This window comes from Corvus cornix, chromosome 2, assembly GCF_000738735.6.
Source record: "Corvus cornix cornix isolate S_Up_H32 chromosome 2, ASM73873v5, whole genome shotgun sequence".
Taxonomy (NCBI): Eukaryota; Metazoa; Chordata; class Aves; order Passeriformes; family Corvidae; genus Corvus; species Corvus cornix.
In genome coordinates, this window is record NC_046333.1 from 119,294,971 (window position 1) to 119,315,858 (window position 20,888).

The window sequence follows — 20,888 nt, forward strand, 5'->3', positions numbered from 1 at the left end:
TGTTTTAAAAAAAGAATTTCACCAACATATTTACAACTTTGGAGACCAAAGGGGACACTTGCAAGTCACTTGTTAATCAGATACTAGCATTACCCCATGGTTTTAGAATTACATCTGAGCAAGTCATCACTAGAAATGCAAGAGAAGTCAACTTAATTCTTAGATTTTTATCAACTCCAGGAGTAAACAATTACTCTTAAAGAAAGGGACTAAAGCAGTCAGAGCCAGACTGAGCCAACCTGACAGTCAGGCAACCCTAACACTGTCCTGGCAACAGCCTGAGCTAGATTCAGCCTAAGGTCAATAGTATCCCAGTGATAGATGAAAAGCAGTTGGCTTAACTTTCTACACAAAAATCAAAAGTACTTTATAAAAAGAACAGTGTTTTGACCCCCAGCTTTCCAAACTAGCAGCAAGACTCCCAACACTGATTACAAAAATAGGAATCACACAGACAAATCTGCCAGTATCACAGCCAGCACTCCCAGAGGTGCTGGCCTCTGCTGCTGGCACAACTGTAGTTTACCTCTTTATCCAAGGCAGTGTTGCTCCCATGCCCTGCAGAATTCCAGCAGAAGAGAGATCAGAGGGTGCTTACAAATGCAAAAGACTGCACACCTCCATCCTGGCTCCACTTCTCCAGGTAGAAGAGGTGTCATTGAAAGGTTTGAAAGGTCATTAGTTACTGCAAATGTATTTTCTGAGTTTGTGAAAAGATGCAAGTTTATGAGAGTTTACAATGTAGAACCTCAGGGTTAGGGTTGAAAAGAAACAAAATGTTAAATAAAAAAAAGATTATTTTCACAGTGGCAATAGATACCTGGGACTTTTTGGGCTGCTTGCTTAATAGAGAACTGAGAGTTCAAAGTTTCCAGACTGAGGGAATGGGCTAGCTCAGCTGACCTCAAATGCAGGGAAGAAAACAAATCAAAAAAATACGTTGGTGAATGTGGCAGGGTAAAGTAGTAGTTACGGTTAGGAAAAACAGAGGGACCAAAGAAATAAATACTGGCATTTAGTTTCTTCCATCGTACCATGGCTTGACTTTTCTTAATTTGAAAACAAAAGAAGCAGGTACTCTTGACCTTTATTTCCTGCATCCCTCTTTGCTGCCTGCAAAAATAATTGCTATTTCCAGCATCTGTCTTAGGAAGCCAGGAAGGGCCTTATTCTAAGACACAGTGGAGAAAAAAGTAGTATTCTTGTATGTGCATTCTTGTATGTGCAATGTTCAGATGTAGGATTTGGTATGAACTGAGCAGCACTTGAGCAGATTTGAACATACAAATAGTTAGAAATAAGAGTTATTTCATTCATCACATGTTTAAGTTAAGCCCTTGCCTTTTCCGTGTGTTTTTTCTCACTGCCACAAAACCTACACCTTCATGGGGCAATGTGCGGTTAGGTCTCACCCCTTCTCTCCCATTGGGTTGAAATGTATATATTTGGCAGCTTCTGCTCCTGGGAGAAGAGAAAGGTGGATCTCAGGGAAATCCCCAGATTTGGAGTGAGCCACTGCAGCTTCTAAAATTGCACCATGGAGATGGAACAACATAAAACATGGTTGCCCTACAGAACTACTAGGTGAATTTTTAGGAACATTGATAAATCCTTATACATCTTCTTCCCTTCTCCTGAAAATGCAGGTAAGTCCTCCCATCTCCCAGGAATCTCCCTTTGTTCCTTTCTGTGCTGTGTAAGGTTTCTGTGCTTGTAATAAGGTTTTCATATACATCAGCCTAATTTGTGTGAAATGTGATCATTAGTTGCCTCTCACTGTCCCTAAGAGGCGCAGTATAAACAGAAGACAATAAACTTACAAAAACACCCGTGGTAAAAAGGATATACAATAAAAGTTCAAATGACAGATGAAAAGCAAACAGGAAAGGCAGCCCAGCATCAGAAGAGACCTCTTGAGGATTTGCAGAGGTGGCACAAGTGCACGTGGGAAAGGAGAATTTAGGATCAGGAGGTACCATCTGGCAAGTATTGCTCTGTATTTACACAACAATGTGACAATCTGAAAGAAACTTCATTTTAAAGAAAAACTTACACACTGACTTGACAAAGTAGCCTATAAAATCAAGTTTTCTTATTCTGAAAGAAGTTGCTTGAAGCATGCCTTAAGGGTTTGTAAGAAGTGACTGTGCATTTCATGCAGCCAGACTCCACAGACTGTTGGCTAATAAGAACCACAGCACCATTTAAACCTTCTTATAATTTCTGGTAACTTCCTTCCATCTGCCATCTTTCTTTTAATTTTTCACTTATTTAATATAAGTTTCCAAACAGCACAGACCCCGTCCAGACCTACAGGATCACTTTAGAAGTGAAATTAGATTTGCCACCAGCAAGACAAGCCACTAGAAGTATTATTTCCAGCAGAAAACAAAATTAGGTAGTCTTTTAAAAATAGAGGTGGATAAAGTCCAAATACAAGTCTCTGCAGCTATCTCACAATCAATGTTTTTCAGTAACAGAACAGAGAATAATAGTCTTTTCTGAAGCCTCTTAAAGTGCCTGCAAGTTACTGCAACAGAGGTCACGCTTACACCAAAGCCTAATTCCCCTGTGTTAACAGATGTTCAGAATAACCCAGTGTACAACAATTTAAGTAATTCAAATCCAAATAATCCATTTCAAACCAGCTGTAGCAACAGGGTTTCTGCAATGTCAGGTTAGCCATCAAGTCTACTGTGAATCCAAACATGTACTTTTCTTTATCTATTTCCCAGTAACAAATGCTCAAAACATCACAGACCTGTAGAAGCCAATATTTATCAAAGCCTCTACATCAAGCAAAGCAACATAATTTCAATTAACTTCTGCAGTCAGCACAAGGTGTTTGAACTGACTGTGTAATAGCAAAAGCACCTTCCGTAACTCACTACACATGCTGATGAATATCCAAGGTTCACTCTCACCCTGGCCCTAGGGATAGGGTTGTATTTGAGGAGTCTTATGATGACAGGAAGCTGGGGTTTTACAGCGACGTTACAACAGATCTGCTGTGAACATGCGTAAGTAAAAAAAGAGACAAACCAACCAAACAACAAATAACAAGCCAAACTCAACAATTCCAATCCAAAATAAAAATTTAGACAAATATTAAGACTGTACAATTAATTGCAGAAGTAAATGAAAAGACTTTGAAAGCACACTTAACTTTGTTGCTTCATACATTCAGTACTGGTTTTGGCTCAGATTATAAACACTGTATTAATAAAGACGAGCAAATTTCTAGCTTAGCATTAAGCATTTAAGCTTTTGAAATACAAATCTTCTGAAGAATAATTTTCAGTTCTTCATGATATGACATGCAATCAAAATTAACTCTGCATATTTACACCCATCATTTTAAAGAATGCTTTAATGCTAGCACACTTGGAATTAAAGCCTTTCAGTAAATACAGGAAGAAGTAACACAAGAGTTTTGCAGATCAGTTTTATGGCTTCTTTCTAGGCTCAGAAGTTTTGATTAAAGCCAATTTGTGAAACAAAGTACCATATGTAACTGGCGAGAAAAGCATAGAGATAACTTAAATAGTTGCCAATATGTTCATCTTTGAGTATTACCAAATTGTCAAAAGCCTTGTTCTTCCAAATCATACTATTCATACTTCAATATTACATGCACACATTAAAATTTTGCTTTGAAATACATTTTGACCAATGTTTCAGATCACGGATTGCAAGGTATCTTAAATGCTGACTCGGTCAGCATTCTTCTACATCTTCTTGGTGATAACTTTGAAAAAAAGACTCAGGTCATGAATTTTGGTCTCAAATATATGAAACATATATGGTTTAGAAATCTCTCAAAGGTCCTATACATTCAATGAAATATTTAGAACAGGTATGAGGTCAAAATTTTAACTTTTTCCTTAAGGACCTTTTCTTTCAAAAATGTTATTTTTTAAAATAAGCATTACTAAAGGAAAATGGATGACATCACATTTTACTTCCCGAAGAGTTATATCAGTTTTTCAACTTCTGTACTAGTATTCATGTATACAAGTATAATGCAATCTATATGCAAAATGCAGAAATTAATGTATTTTCAACTGACTTATTTTGTATTAAATAAACAAGCTAATGTGTGAAAGGCTAGATAAAAGTTGCACCTTATAAGACCAATGCAGATGTTTTAACTTACAGTTTTAATATAGCAATCAAAGAAAATTCCAAATACTGTACAGTGAAGTGTAGTATAGTACACTATATACTGTTATAATACACTATTGTTACATTACAGATAAAAAAATCAAATATAATTAGTACAGCAATCACAAATAAAACAAACCAAACCTTGCTGGATAACAGCCAGTACTGTGAAGATGGTATAGTTTCTATGCTAATTTGTTTTTAACTCAACATGTAAAGCACTTACTTTTTAAAAAGATTTTTTTCTAAATATATACACTATTTTAATTCCTATTTATACATTTTTTAAATAGCATTCCCTCCTAAAAGTGCACTCCTTCATTTCTTGGCAATAATCCTCATCAAACGTAAAATAATTCTGAAAATACCACTCTTGTTTCAACCTTTTATTGCTCAACCACAGGCATAAGGGCTCAGAGGGAATCCTGCATTCTAAAGATCTTAAGCAACTTCTTCATGAAGCTAAACTGATATCCACAAGCAAAACAAAGAAACCACTCTCTGTTATGGCTTTTTTTAACAAAAGGATTAACTTCATATTAATATTATTATTATTTTACAAAAGCATGTAGATTCTGATATTTAAATATAGGAGCCAAACAAATGTAGAGATAACAGTGGCATCTTCTTAAATCATTCATTTTCCATACTACTCATACCAAGAATCACCCTCCCAACTGTGATCATGAGTTTTGTATACCTGGCATTTTCAGCGCATTGAAAAAGTAGCGTGCAACTCCACTAACCTTGTGACAGTGACAACAGATTCTACTTTATGAATCAAGTCTTTTGGCCTTGCAGAGTTGTTAGCACACAGCCCTGTGGCACTGTGCCTCTGTGACACTGCTAGAGCACTCCATCAGAGGCAACGTTTAGCTTGTTATTTTGTAGCCAGCACAAGACTAGTAAACTATATGAGATTCACAAAGCCAAAAATGCACACAGTCGTTTTGTGACTACAACAGGGAAGACATCCCAAATACATTTCTTTTGATTTCATTTGAAAATCTGCTATTTATTTCCCTTCCTGAAATGCAAACAATTCAGAGAGAAACAGCACCATCAAAAAGTCAACCTTACTAAGCACCCAGCCATTTGAAGTAGTAGAAGTCTTGCATTTCCCTTGGAAAACTGATCTGTTCTCCCAAGGTTTCCCACATGCTCATCAGCAATCTAGTTCATTCCCCTTTTTATTTTTGTACTAGGCCTGTATTTTCAGTAATCATCTTCTCTTCAGGTTATACATACTAAGCCATAGCAACATTTAGGATTTTCTAATAATGTGTCTTCTTTGCCATGAGACATAGTGTAGAAGATGGTTGGCCTTCAGACAAGAAAGTAATCAAAGTGGGTACTCAAAACCAAAACCTCTTTCCACAGGCAATTTGGTGGAAAGAATTTGGCTTGCTTGCTTTTATTTTTTGAGCAAAGGGCATCTTTCTTGACATTTGAGAAGTCCTACTGACACATCTTCTCATCCACAACGAGCCAAAGTCTTCCCTGCCCTTGTACCCCATCAGTATTTTCCTGACTCTAACAGGGAATTCTAACAAGCACACTGGTGCTCCTTAGACAGGCACACAGATTTGTCTCAACTCACATTTGCACCCACTGGCAGCAACCAAATGAAACATCTGTTCCAACTTACACTTCAGAGTTCTTTATTTCACTTCTCCTGCACAGTCACACATCTCACTGGCACATAGATGAGTTTAGCTTCACTTGAGAGTATCAAAAGCTGTCTTTCTCAAAACCACTGATATTAAATGCATGAAAAAGCCACGTGAGATAAGAACACTGCAAAGAAATATGCACAATCCTGCCTTCCAGAATTCACACCAGTGGATCTTGTGATTGACACCATTTTACCAGTCCTTTGAGACCATCTTCTTTTAGGAACTGGAGGGTTCTGATCTACACGACTTGAGTGGGCCCGAAACGACACTAATGGTGAGTCAAACAGAGCTATTATCTGTTTCTATGTCTATTTAGATCAGAAGGAAAATGTCAAATTACTGCTGAAATGGGAAGTATGTCAAAACTAAACCAAGCCTTCCCCTTTACACAGTAAAAGGCACACAAGCTTCTGCAGTCTTACCAGAAAGACATGAAAAAAGTAAGCATTTTTCCTTGAAATAAGAATGATGTGCAATAAATATTTTCATTTATTTCAAACTTGAAATTCTCTCATATACACTGCTTGCTCATTATTTTTCCAGCCAAGGAAGACTTTTTTTAATAAAGAAAAGGTTAAAACTGTCAAAGCAGTGGTTACCTGGTCTAAAATGCAAGAGATCCAGGAGATTCTTCCCCCTCAGCCTCTCCCAATTTAAACTCTTTCTCAGGAACAAGTCATTGCTATACTTTTCTAACACTGTGACAAAGCACAAGCCTCTACTCAACATTTTCTATATAGATGTAGCCTTCAGCCAGCTAGACTGATTCATGGGAGACTAAATGTTTTCAGAAGTCATGGCAGGCTTCCAGCTGCTGCATGTGCATCCTGTTTCTCATTGAATAAGCCCTGCCAGTTAATCAGTGCATCAGCAAGGTCAGTTCTGGCAAGCCAATTACTTCATACATTCCAAGTTTCCAAATTGCTAAACTTACCAGATAGCAATTTGAGATCTTTACATTTTTCGTTTATCTGTGAAAATGTGATATTTATATTTTACCTCTAAGTAGTGTACGAAATAATAAAATATTTGTACCATCCACATAAAAAGTTAACCAACAGAGGCATTTTTCATTAACAAGAGAGAAGGGCTATTCTTTAAGAGACTTGCTTCATTTCAGTTCTACATACAAAAATAAATCCTTCCTCATGGGACATTTTATCATACTAATGCTTAGAACTGTTTAAGTGATTAGAAATGTAAAAAGTGAGGAGACTTTTCTGAATACAAACATATACAACACAAACCACATTTGTGAACTGGTAAAAACCTACATGTGCACAAACACAGACTTCAGTATTTAAATGCTCTTAATTCCTTTGAAGTTGTATTAACATCTTTTCATCCATTCAATGTTATTTTACTATGAGAAGAAGCAACAATAGTGCATTTAAATGACTATGAAGATAGGAAGCAAAGTGCAGTATCAGAAACACATTCCATCCTTAGGGAGCAAGCACAATGGCTGCTTCTTAAAAACTAGCACTACAGGTCTGTCTGATGAACACACTACTTAAGTGGATACCAGCTCTATTATCACTGATGCAGAGAAATCTGCATCACAAACTGAAGTGAGGCTGAGAGAGGTGGGTAGTCTTTATAGACACTGAAACAGCATGTATTCCTTGTTCCCACAGAGTAAACAGTGAGCTTCTAAAAGTTCAATTATCACCAAACACTTTAGGATAATGTGTGTTAGAGAGTCATTTCCTTCCAATAAATTGTTAATTTGCTTTTAAGAGGACAGCTGTTATTTCATTTTTGCCATTTCTAACCAATGCTAGCAACTAAGTCTTCTAAAAGAAATGGATTTGCCATTGAACATTTGTTCTTACTTGCAATTGCCAACTTCTCTCCCATAATTGTCTCAAAAGTTGCACAACCACCTGACCAGTTTGGTATCTGGGAGGAAATAAAGACATGCTACCAAAAGAGCACCAGAAGTGGTTGTGTTGGCTCAGCCAGCCATTCATAACCACACCACATTCAATATATCATCATATGCTATGTGGTCTTTTTTCTAACTTGCTTCCTAACTGACAATAGGAGAACTTAGACTTTAGTTTACTAAAGTTACACTTATTCCAAGATTTCTGAGATGAGGATATGAATGAAAAAGTTATTACACAGGAGAAGTGCCAGCACAATGTAATTAAGGTACTGAATATGCTGCATTATCAAATTGAGCAGAAGTTTACTTTCAGTTACTTTTTGAAATTTATGTCTATTTTATGCTTATAGTGTATTTTTTATTGGAATTAAGTACCTGGGACAGAATTAACTTTGCCATGTTTCTAGTTTTGCCTGTTCTAGCCCTTCCAGTAACCTTATGCTAGCATGGTAAGAACCTTGCACAGGCTTAAATTTTAAGACTTTAAAGAAATTAAAAATTACAAAGAATTTTCAAGAACCCACATGTACAGCAGATATTCATCTCAGTGCATTTCCTAATAACTAGTTTACAGGTAACAGAGCCAGCCTGGGCAGCAGTATGGTAATATTGAAAGCTATTGCCAATCACACGCTTATCATGCACTGAATAAGATGATATAATCTTTGACATACATACAAGATTTAATAACTAATCACTTTGTGTGGCCCAGCCAATAAACATTACATTTGAACAGTAATTTCTTCTACCCTTATTAGATTGTAACCTATCAAGAGTGATCCATTGGCTCAGTTGCATTAGTGATTCCTGCATCTTGACTATCCATCTCCTCAAGCTCCTCAACGGAATTTCCCTTTTGTGCTTTAGACCTTGCAGGGAATGTTGTTCCCACAGAATTTACCATGTTACCATCAGTTGATTCAGTATTCAAGAGTTCAGTACCACCTGGTGCAGAAAATGATTCAGGTAAGGCAGCCTGAAAGCTCCCAGTTTTAGCAGTTGAACTCACTGCCTCTACTTTTCTTTGAGATACATCAACTGATGCTGACTGCTCTGTATTCTGATCCCGCAAATGTCTATCCATTGAAGCCTGAATAGAAGAGACCATTTCCTGCAACTTTTTTCTCTGTGCCTCAATCAAAGTGGGGTCAAGCTGCCTGCTGTCTCTCATTGTCACAACTCCTGGAGCAATTCGAATAAGCTCACTGTTACCAGAAGCAGCTGTGAATACAGAAGGCTCAATTTTAGCAGAAGGACTGAAGTCCGTTTCTGTGCTATGCTTTCTTAAAAGTGGTGTTTCCCTGGCTCTTTGATCGTGTTGTTGACTACTAGATGCAGTTCCTAGGGAATGACCCTTTCCTTGAAATGCAGTTATGTTATGTAGTTGTTCAGATTTCTTTTTCACTACTCCACCACTACCCAGCTTCAGCATTCCATGTGAAGGACTTGCTTCCCTGCTTCTTGAAGTAGCTTCTGCTCGCACTTGACTTAAGGCCTCTTTAACCAGCTCTTCAACATCAGGACCGATCGGGAAGTGCCCAGCAGCATCCACACACAGCTCTAATCTGTCTTCTGCTGCATTGTACACAAAGTTTTTACCAGGCAGATGTGGGAAAGTGCAGTGCTTGCCATCAGCCAAACCTATAAAGATAGAAAAAGTTATTCAAAGTGCTAACCTATTTTAAGGCATGCTCTGAACACACAGTAATTACTGTATTTAAATTTACTGAATCAAGTATGTAAAATCAAACACTGAAAGTTACTACTGTGGAAGAAAAAGCTTAGGCTTTTATGCCATACAATAGCAACCACAGTACACTGCAAAGATGCTGCTGCCTTCTATTATGACTCTGATGAAGAGACAGTTCTGTACTATTACAGGATAAAACAACCACACCACTACAACTTGCCGTTCTATCCTTGCAGTAATGTAAAACAAACCAAACTCCATCACTACCACCAACCCACACCTCCCAAAACCACACAAAACCAAACCATCAAAAACCAAAACCAGAAAACTGACAAGAAGCACATTTCAAAACACTGTCTGGAGAAATACTATTTAAGACTCCTTCCATACTACTTAGAACTGTAGTAGGATTTCAGGTTGCATAACTGCTGCTAAGCCTGAGGAACTTTAAATTTGCTATTTAGTCTTCTTTTTGGAGAGGAAATGTTGCTAGATTAACTGAAGTGTTTCAAGCTTACTGTATTTAGTAGACCTGGAGATTATAACTATTAACCTTTACAAAACAAACATAATGCATAATATTTTTTATCTGCTGTTTGTTTAATTGTCCCACTTACAGTTTGACCAATCTGTTAAAACTGAGAGTTCACTAGATCATTTTAAGTTCTGAAGCTTCTGTGTGTCAAAAATTGACATTCATTTCTTACAGTTTATCACCATAAAACACAAAATAACTCTTTCAATTCTGTCCCATGCAGGCTGTGGTAAAAGCAGTAAGGTATCACTTCAGTGATGGTGGCTTTCTGTGAGTTAAAAGCTATCTGCAGATGAAAACTTTGCTGCAGTCATTCTCTTCACTTTAGTTCCATCACCTGTGCATGGAGAGCAACAATGAAAACAACACTGTTTAAAAGGTGCCAGGAACAGGTAAATTGTTGGGATTTTTCCTCTGATTCTCAAAATTTATGAAGAAAACCACCAGAAATTATTCAGAAGGGAAGAAACACAACAAGCAAATTCTATTTCTGTGTTGTCAAATACTATGTTTTCAAAATGAGTATTCTGGGAATCAATGAAAAAGGTCATTCAATAATTTGAGAATTAACTGTTTTCATACTAATGAACTGACTGACCAGTCTCTCTCATCCTCCACAGCTTCTGATTCACACGTGCACAATTGCAGAGAACCTACAAATAAGATTTTATTCTGAGAGCTTCAGACACATAGCTCCTTTATTTACATATCCATGGGAGCCAATAACCAAACAGCCAAAACGCAGAACAAAATTTAACCTCAAACAGCTACCTGTCTAACTTAGCCTGAAGAACATCTTTTAAGTACATAATTTAGCAGCTCAATTTTCATTTGCAAAAGAGGGAACTGTAACAATTCCTATGACTGACCAAAACTGCCTCAGAAACTGCAATCCCGAAATCTCAAAGTAAGATCTTAAACAAGATCTATTAAATCAAACTTCAACTGATTAACAGTACCTACACTTCACAGACAGCTTTGTTCCAAAGGTCCAGTATGATAGCTGCATTGTTACATTAGAAGATTACAAATTACAAATAGATAAGGAGCTTCTTAAAGTGGAAAGATGAGTCAGATTGTTGCACACTGGAATTGCAAAAGTGTGCTAATGCTGAAATATGAATTGTACCTACCAAGATAGTCTGTATTTGAAATTATTGCACTTCTTTGCATGCAGGCATTTTACACTATCGTCTCCCACAGCATTATTTCTTGGGACAGTCAGCTGGGAAAAATGGCTTTTAAGTCAGACGTTTTCTATGAGTTGAGTTAAAATTCGTTGGATTCATTTCAGGCTTTCAAGTCTGGCTAGCCATTAATTGGTCAAAAATGCCCTTTCCATCAGGCACTGTTTAAGCCAATTCACTTTCCACAAACAATACACCAGTCTTTACTGTACAAGCATAGTAAAAGAAGGAAAACTAAAAGGAAACAGATCTGCTATAAGACACTTGCATGCTAACTCTATTATCCAGGCTAATAATTCAGTGAGAGATAATGGGCATTGAGTATACCACACATTTTAATTAATTTCCAGAAATAAGTAAGATAAAGTTAAGGCTGATAAAACCGCCTAAGAAAAAAATCAAACAGCAAGAAAGCAGCAAAGGAACCATTATAGTACCTGAAAGCACAAGAGCTAAACTGTGAATGCAAAGATTTCATCAAGAAAATAAGAGAGAAATTTTTGAGAGAATTTCTTTGAGAGAAAATAATTCCTTTAGTACTTTCTTCTCTAAAGAAACAGTTGCTATTCTTTGTAGGCAGCATTTATAAAGCCACCTAAAAATCAAATAAACTCTGCTTGCTTGGTTATTTTGCACAGAGCCCAAGACTCAGCAACACCAGAACGGGATGGATAGCTTTGCTTTTGAACAATAATCTTAGGAATATGAAAAACAAATTTAATCAACCATTTAAATTTAAAACATACAGTACCCTGTATAAAACATCTACTAAGAAGAACATGCGAAAGATAAAACTCTTTATCCAGTAAGCGTTTTAAAGTATAACAGGAGTAGGTCCTATGATTTTCTTGTTGTTTGATCTTTACAGGAGAAAAAAATTAGAAAAACAAAAAATCAGTTGACTTTTTTCGTCATACTGTCTTAAAAAAAAAAAAATAGTTGTTTGTACAATTCAGGGAGTGGAAATTTTAGAAAATAAAGAGGTTTAAGTTCAATGAAGCATCTTTAGTCAGATTCCCTAGTCTTAGTCTGTCTGAGGGAGCATTAGGAGTTCTCTGATCTTTTCGGAATGAAAATTTACCATAGTAATAGAATTTAAAAAAAATATTTATGCTTACAAGTGACTCAATACCAATTTACAATTTTCAGGATTTGAAAACAGAGGAAAGAAGGAATAAAAACAAAACCCAAAAAATACCTGTTGTTTTCTTCATTATGCTGTAGAATACTCCACCCTGCTGAAACAACTGAGGAAGCCCCTTCGCGTAAGACCAAACATCTTCTCCTGGAAAAATAAAATACAATCATTAAAATTTAACAGTTTTATTTTCATATTATAGACAATGGCTGAAAATGTAACTCCTTAAATCAAAAGCTGAGTCCTCGCTCTCCTCTATGCAATAAAGAATTTGAATTTTTATTGCAAATGCACAGAACAGGAGCCCGGGACATTGAGAGACTTTCAGAAAAATAGACCACTATCTGCAGTCAAATATCCTACATGTTCTAATACAAAGGTTCCCAAATTTGATTTGATCCAAAGTGCAGCTTCTGGTTCTTTGCCAGGCCCTAAAAATCAGTCTCCATTCCCTTCCTATCTCTGCTTTCAACATTAAACTAGGAAATTATTAACACGCTTCCAAAATTCAAGCACATATCCTTGCTCATTAAAACTTGAATTCCCTACACCTTCTCAAAAATCAGAGCTCAATTTCACAGCTGCCACACACCAGACTTAACACTGCAGCTGAGACACAAATATCCATCCAGGCAGCTGCATAGAAGGTGTGTCTGTACCTTGCTTTTCTTGAGAGTCGGAAGCAAAATACCAACCATGAGGCCCCGGCAGTCCTGTATAACCAGCATTTTTCAACAATGCCAAAAATGGCATTGAAATGTGGTATCTTTAAAGGTCACAGAGTGAAAAAAAACCAACCTAGACTACATAAGGAAAGGAATATAAGGAACAGAAAAATTGGGTTACAGTGATGGAATATCAGTGACCTAACAGCACCTGCTCAATCAGTTCAGATCTGCGTTTTGCCTATGCCATTTCCTTATTTTGCTAACCACTTACCTGCTCCAGAGAAGTGACATGTGCTATGTAGCTGTCTAAGCAATGCAAACAGAAAGTACTGATAAATTCCATTCTCCTGATGCAGAAACAACTACTGCACATACACATTTTCAGAAAAAAATTGATTTTCCCACTTTCCATCAAATATTATGGAAACATACAGAGATATTTTATATAGAAATTGCCCCCTTCTGTAGGATTGAAATCTCAATAACCACATCTCTCAAATTTCTATTAAGATTGGAGAATGTAAATCTTCAACCATAGTTAACTGGATGTACTACTTGGATAGAGACAGCTGGAATGTGTGAGGCTGTAAAATATAACCCACCAATATGTCTTTGCGTGTTGTTATAAGGAAAATAAAATAAAAGAGCTATTTTTAATAGCTTCCAAATACTGAATATATGGCACATCTAAATCCCTCCTTGCATTTCTTTACTGTATATCTCACAAGATAACTGTGACTTACTCTCCTGTCCCACCTGCCTCAGGTGAGAAAGTATTTCACCCTCATGATAGCAGCATTACATGCTACATTACGCTTGGAAACCCTTCAAGCCACTCTCCAGCATTGTGTTTCCATTCCCTGGCAGGCACAAAAGGCACAGGACTCTGTACGCTCCCCTGCTCGTCTGTTCCCCTGCAACTGTTGCTCACCTCTCCACTACAGGCATTACTCAAGCCCCCATTCTCTTTACAAAGGTACAGTGCACATTCACCACATTCTGTCTTTGGACATTTTAAAGACAGGAGACCTATACTATCTGATTAATTTTGAAAGCATTCCATCAAATCATATATGCTCAGGCTCATCGCATTTGCACATCAAGCTCACAAATTTGGCCTTCACTTCCAAGAAGAACACCCAAGTAACAAACCAACTACTCTTCTTTCTTATATTCCATGATCTACTGAAGGAAGTCTTCTGTCACTGCTAACTGTATCCTTATTCTCATTTACAGTTTGAAATGCACATCCCTATACACAGTGTCTCCAGAGCATCACTACTGTGCCTCTTCCAAGTTTTCCTGATGGTTTAAACACTGCCCACCAGAATCAAAGTAATAACCACTGCACTGAGAAGTAACAATACAGCTGTCAGTTCACTGAAGCCTGAAGAAGCCACAGACAGCAGGACTCCATACTGAGGACTCCTTTACTGCTGCATCAAGCAATAGATTATTATTTGAAGGGCTCCCTTTCATTCCACAAGACAACCACTGGACTTCTAGGAGAAGCCCAATTTTAGACATTACTGACACTTTTCAAGGAAAGATTCCCTATTTGCCAAGGGCATGATTTTTCAAGCCTTGCACAAGGGAAGCATAACTGTTTATATAGCCTTTTATGCAACACTAACAAGGACTACATGCAGGAAAGCATGGAGAACAGGGCTCACAATACAAAAGCATCAGCCACGAAAAGAAATACAAACTAAAAATGCTGTTTTGATAGACATCTCCCACTGGAAGACCAAAAAAGCCCACAGTTACAACTGGACTTTCCCAGATCAGAAGAACTAGTATGTGTGACTCAACTAAAACAACATTTGAGGTTTGCACATTTTTGGTTTTAGTTGAGTTTTACTGTTTGTTTTGGTTTGTTTGCCATGGCAGTGAAATGTTTATAGGTCACAACTTAATTTGGATAATCATTTAGATTAAAAACTCCCTCAAGACACTACATTTATCAAAGAGATTATGTTCTCTGCGCTGTTCCTACTCCAGTACACACTTCCTCAGACCAGACCCCAACCCCCAAACATTAAGGTATGGTAACAAATCAAGACTGTCCTACCCACAAACATGCCTTGTTTGCTGGTACAAGTTAGCCTGCACCTGCTGTAAGCCCAAAGACTGTCATTTCAGAGAGCAGAGAGAACACCCAAAGTGCAACACAAATAAAAAACTCAATTGATAAACATGTTATAGAAAACTACAGCTGGCTTCAAAGCAAGCTGTTTAATTCCAAGAAAATCCTGGTATCAAATAATACATTTAATTTAAACTTGTCTTTTTTGATTCCTTGTGCATGGATGAATTAATCAACAAAAAAAAACCCAAGCAAAATACATTCATATCTGGCTTGCATGTATTCAGAGTGCCTCTGCATGGGTGTAATTAAATCTGGTTTAAAATACAACATTTTAAATATGTTAATGTAAAATTCCAATTCCTTTAGTAATCTCCCTACAGAATTCTGTATTTTGAGCTAAACAAAAAAAGAAGAGAAAGCTTTACAAAAAGTCATGCATAATATGTTAAGTGGTCCAGAAATTACAGTATTTAATTTCCCAGGGCTTGTTTTTAAACTATATACAGAAAAATTAAAGAACACGATCTAAAATTCTAATAAGTAGCTGAAACCAGAAAAGACAAATTATAGTAGCTGAAATAAGAAACAAGTATTTCAGCCTACAGGAGATTCTGTAGGAAAGAAAATCTTCTAAGCACACAGAATCAATAATTATGGATGTTTGAAGACACACTTCCACTATAGGCACTGGGGAAAAGAAAAGTGTGTCTGGCCCAGTGAGCTATCTCAATAGCATCGCCCCTCTACACATTCTAATCTGACTGTATTACAGGAATGCTTTTAGCAGAACAAAGTCACAAAGCTGGCTCTCAGACTTTTGCAGCAGTTTTTAGCAGTACAGAAATGTCATTGAGAAAAACTAAGGCTTCTTGTCCCAAAAAGACTGAATATGCCACCTTGAGGAACTGCCACTCTTAAGAAAGTGCAAGGACTTAGGAAGATTGTTAATCTGTTGAAAAAATCATAATCGTGAACAGTCTAGTAACAAGGTTTTTTCCACAAGTATTTTTAAAGGAAAATGAAGACCCAACCAGAAGAGTGATAATATAATAATAGCATCTTATTCAGTAGCTGAACAAGGTTTTATAACTGGTTGGTTCATCACTTGCTGCTGCTTTTACTTCTATTAGTAATGCACGACGGACGCAGCCAGAGAAGGGTGAGGTAAATTCTATTCTAACCTGTGCTCTTAAAGCAGAATCTAACAGTAATGATGGCAAAGACAAAAAGTCATTCTTGCATACAAGACCAACTTACAGTTTATGGATAAGCACCTGTAAAATAATGACACACCTTAATGCTGAAGTAGCCAAGATATTTTTAAAGCAAGCCAAAGTTTTTTGAAGCCAATAACTATACTTTCAGCAGTATGTCCTGCAGACAGGAAAGCACTCTTCATCTCAAAATTAAGACAACTTTTAAACCTAACATTTTCCTGCACTTTGGAACTGGGATGTAAATGTCAGTGTGACAAGGTGAGTAGTGACTCAGCACACTATCTTGCAAAAGACACAGGAGTAAACAATCACACTTGGAAAAGAATCAAAGTTCTGCTTGATGAACTTCTGACATACCACTCTGTGATTACGTAATTGTTTCGTTTCTGAAACATCACATGCTTTAGCCACACCAAATCCCTCCAGCAAAAGAGAAGGCAACCACAAAAAAAAACAAACCTGTAAACATGACTATTCAACTGGTTCGTAGAGCTGAATGTATGATAATTACAGTTCTACTTCCTGCCAGAAAGCAGCAGTAACTGTGAAACCTGATGAACAAACTACACAAATGGGGGTCCAAGTCTCCTGAGTTCAAAAAGGCAAATAAAAAACACAGGGACCTGAGAAAAGTCCTTTTGTCTTGAATTATTAACAGTCAGATTTACATGACTAATAATTTATAAGTATAGCTCTGCAACCCTATGTCCAACCTTTGAAATTCAGATCCATGTTTAGATTCTTTCAGTTTCTCCTCCGCTTATATTCTGAAATAATACTTTTCTCAGCCCTTTAAAAAGACCAGATCTTCACTTAAAATTAACAGATTACCTAAGTAGAAAATGTCAAGTTGATTTGCTTAAACCAAGACAACTCCCTGTGGGGCCAAATATCAGGACTTCATCCTACTACAAAGGTGAATTTGTTCCTCAAACTTCCAATGAGCAGACACTCAGCATCCCCTTCTCACCTCTGTTCTGAATGTATTTCCTGAAACCTGAGGGAGATGTAGGAAAAAAGAGACTATGTAGCTTTCACACATACACTTCAGATGTGTGCCTAATGAGAGGCAGGAAAAAGAGAGAGACAGGACGGCAGAGGCAATGCAATCACTTCTAAACAGCAATTTTTAAAAGAGGACTTTATAGCAAAGGAAGAACAAGTATCTCATATACCTCATACATGCATTTCTAAAAGTCACTGACAGCATACTAAATGTTCTTCTAGTAAAGGAATAAGGGAATTAACCTGAGTAACCATGATTTAAGAAAAAAGGAAATGTGTATGTAACTGCAGTTTGCAAAATGTTATCTTCTACTTAAAAACACAATTTTGAAGAACAACACAAAGTCAGCCTTACCCATGAGCGTTGCCAGAAGACAGAGCGAATACATCTCCTTGTCGACTTGCTCTTGCAGATCCTTCGATGAGATCTTACTGGTCACAGCAACATCTTCGTGCTTCACAGCATGAGCTGAGTGCGCTGAGGCAGCCTGCCTGCCTTCCTCCTTGCCCTTCAGGATTTCTATGGCAATCCTGTCACCGTGCTGCAAAGGAACGGGCTCATTCTCCATGCCTTCTTTGGGAGGCAGAAGCTCTTTCGGAGGAAAGCCGTAGCGAATACATTGCAAATACGGGGGAATATTAAATTCTCTCGCTATGCCTTCCTGGAGCTCCAAGAAGGTGGTAGTGCACTTCAAGGTAAGCATTGACTGCCTCCCATCATTGGTGGTTATTCGAATTTTCTTTTCTTTTGCGGATGTTGGAGAATACGGGGTTTTGGTTGGTGTAGCAGGTGCGGACGAGGGCCCCTCACGAACAGCCCCAGGAGAAGCAGTCCTGGGTTGCCCTTTATGCTCTTGTTTCAATTTTTCACTTTTCCGTTTCTGCATTACGGAAGCCTGGTCCACAATGTTCTGCTGAATAGTTCTTTCAGCTTTGCTCATATTCAACTCCTCCTTGTGCAAAGTTTTAGCCTTCTGTCCAGTCAAAATTATTTTGGTTGGAAGTTGTGACTCTAACTCTTGTCCTTGCTGTACATCATCAGCTCTTTGAGCATGAGCACCATCGATATTTACAGGGGTATAATCATCAGGGTTCTTTTTGGCAGTTTGATGCAGTATTGTGTTGACAACTTTCTGAACAAGAATCTCACTACCAAATTCACCAGGGAAGTGCTTGGTAACAAGTTTCATGGCGACATCATACACATTGCTGTTCAAAGAGGTGTCACTTTCGTACTGGAACCAGTAGACAGTCTCTCTCACCACTCTTCCACCCCACTCTAGAGTTATAGGAAAAGCTTCAGGCAGATTGTCATATTCTTTACCTTCCCAGTAGTGCTTGAATCCACAGCCACATTTGCCACCTGTAGACCTAGTATTAGTTCTGTCTCCATCAATATACAAAACAGACCCATCTTCTCTGACACGACGCATTAAGTTACCGTGGCACCAGTTACAAACAGTCAAATTACTCAGGCCATAGTCTGGTACCAGCACATCCTTCACAGGGTTGTAAGAACACACCAAACTGTTCAGGGGAAAGCTGTAATTTTTGTCAGGCCTTAGCTGGCCGTGGGTACTTTTTGCCAGGTTATACAGCTTCCCCCCAGGAGCCAGCCACTCTGGTGGAACGTGATGCTCTGAAAGAGCCCCACAGATGAGGCACCTGTGAAGGCGGTTGTCCATCACTGCTTTTTTGGCAGCTGCAGTGACCTCTTCGGGCTGGACCCCTATTACACCAGTCCTTCTGTAGAAATATTGATGCACATCAGCTACAAGACTGGGGTGGATACCGTGTTTACTCATGAAAACCTCCTCCATCGCAGCAACAAGCCTCATCAAGTACTTATCCTGTAAACTTCTGTCTCCTCCAATAATACAACCACCATCCTCCTCTAACATGATATACTTTTTGATGAGGTCTTGAGGAACTCCCCAGGCTTTAGGAAGTAGCTTTCTAGGCAGCTTAGGTAAAGCAGCACCTTTTATTCCAACAAGAGGAATATAATGGTTACGTCCTGAGCTACTCCACGCAATGCAGATCGGCTTGTTCAACATGCCATCTTTTCCCATGCATTTTTCCAGAGGTATCAGACCAGGGAGGAACGTTGCTGAATAATCTCCAGAGCTTCGCATTCCGCTCAAGGAGTCTAACAGGATGATAGGCCGGTGAAGCACATTGGCAAGACCAAAGATGTGAATATTTCTAAGGCCCATTGGCACACCTTCTGGTGGAACAAACAAAGGGTCACATTCATTGATAATATCCTCCCACTCTGCAGCATCAATGAAGTCATGGAAAAGCGCCTTGTAGTGGCTTAGATTCTCCTCAAAATGCTTCTTGAGATTCTCTCTGAGAGCATGCCAGAACAGTTCCCTGCCAACAAGGGCTCGTGAGACTGCATGGACAAGGCAGTGGCCATCTCCATCCACGTGGACAGGAATGAGGCACTCTTGACTGTTGTTGGCCTTCTTGATGTCCTCCAGGGTGTCGTGCAGGTATATGAGGCTGCCGGAGCGGTCCTTCCCATAACCCATGGTTTCGACGTGCTCTGGCTCGATGAGGAAGGCGCGGTCGCCCAGGAGGGAGCAGTCAAATATGTCTCCCTGGTTCATCTCCGTGAGGAGCTTGGCTTTGCCAGTCTGCTTGTCCATCCCATAGCGGGCCAGGATGGGGGCCAGGAGCTTGCAGTGGTAGTTGGAGAGGCCATTGACTTTGACGAGCTCAGTGTTCCTGCGGGGCGGGCCGGCGCCGCTGACGCCCAGCAGCGCATTCCGCAGCAGGTTGTGCAGCACCAGGTCGGGGTCCGTCACCTCCTCCACGGCCAGCAGCTGCCGCTGCTCGTGGCGCCGCCCGCAGTCCGTGCACTCGATGCTGCCGCTGCCCTGCGGCCCGTGCGCCGGGAAGAACAGCCGCGCCTGGCATTTGGGATCGGGGCAGGTGCCCGAGAAGATGCGCCGGTCTCGCTTCTTGGAGGCGGACGGAGGCGGCGGCTGCGGCTGCTGCTGAGGGGACGGCGGCGGCGGCTGCTGGGGCTGGGACATCGCTCCGCCCGGGCTTCACCCGCACCCGCTCCTCCGCCGCCCTCACAGGCGCATTCCCTGCGCGCCGGACAACGACCGCCGCCTCTCAGACGCCGCCGGTGCCGGTGCCGCCCGTGCGGTACCGAGCGCCGCTCGCCACCCCCCGTCCGACGCGGAAGCCGTCGCCGCTCTCACCGCCCCTCGGCCGCCTCAGTGCCCGCAGCGCCGCGGCCTCGCGCACTTCCACGCCGGCGGCGCACGCGCGGTGCCGCAGGGGCGGACGGGAGTGGTAGTTTTACCCGCCGCAGAAGCCCGGGATGGGGAAGGGATCGGAGTACCCAGCGGAGACTACAGGGACCGTGGTGCCATGCGGCGGACGGGGGGGGTGGGAAGGGCGGGAGAGGGGCGAGCCCCGGCGGGGTTGCTGGGATGTGTAGTCCGCGAGCGGGTGGGCCGGGTGGGACGCGCAGGGCATTCGGCGGTGCTTGTTGCGCTTCCTGCGGGAGCGCTGGGGGTAGGAGTAGGGTCTGAGGTGACACCCCACATGTACTTTCCTGCTCTGTCCCGCTCGGGTGTTGGTCTGAGGTGACACCCCACGTGTAGAT

At 39.8% G+C, this 20,888-nt stretch overlaps 1 protein-coding gene across 1 annotated transcript; it reads right to left on the minus strand.

Annotated features, from left to right (window-relative positions):
• Positions 1-3,942: 3,942 nt before the first annotated feature.
• VCPIP1 (valosin containing protein interacting protein 1) lies at positions 3,943-20,510 on the minus strand. Its single transcript, XM_010405218.4, has 3 exons — positions 17,616-20,510; positions 12,342-12,428; positions 3,943-9,372 (listed from the first exon to the last, which is right to left on the minus strand). Exons 1-3 carry the CDS (start codon positions 20,302-20,304, stop codon positions 8,501-8,503), a joined length of 3,648 nt encoding a protein of 1,215 aa, XP_010403520.2. The 5' UTR covers positions 20,305-20,510; the 3' UTR covers positions 3,943-8,500.
• Positions 20,511-20,888: the final 378 nt, after the last annotated feature.

What these genes read in the sequence shown, in the direction of transcription:
- VCPIP1 (XM_010405218.4), bottom strand. Translation starts at nt 20,304, where the DNA reads ATGTCCCAGCCCCAGCAGCCGCCGCCGCCGTCCCCTCAGCAGCAGCCG. An exon ending in TCTTCTGGCAACGCTCATGG is followed by an intron (nt 12,429 to 17,615) that starts GTAAGGCTGACT and finishes TTATTTTTCCAG; the next exon opens with GAGAAGATGTTTGGTCTTAC. An exon ending in CATAATGAAGAAAACAACAG is followed by an intron (nt 9,373 to 12,341) that starts GTATTTTTTGGG and finishes CTATCTTTATAG; the next exon opens with GTTTGGCTGATGGCAAGCAC.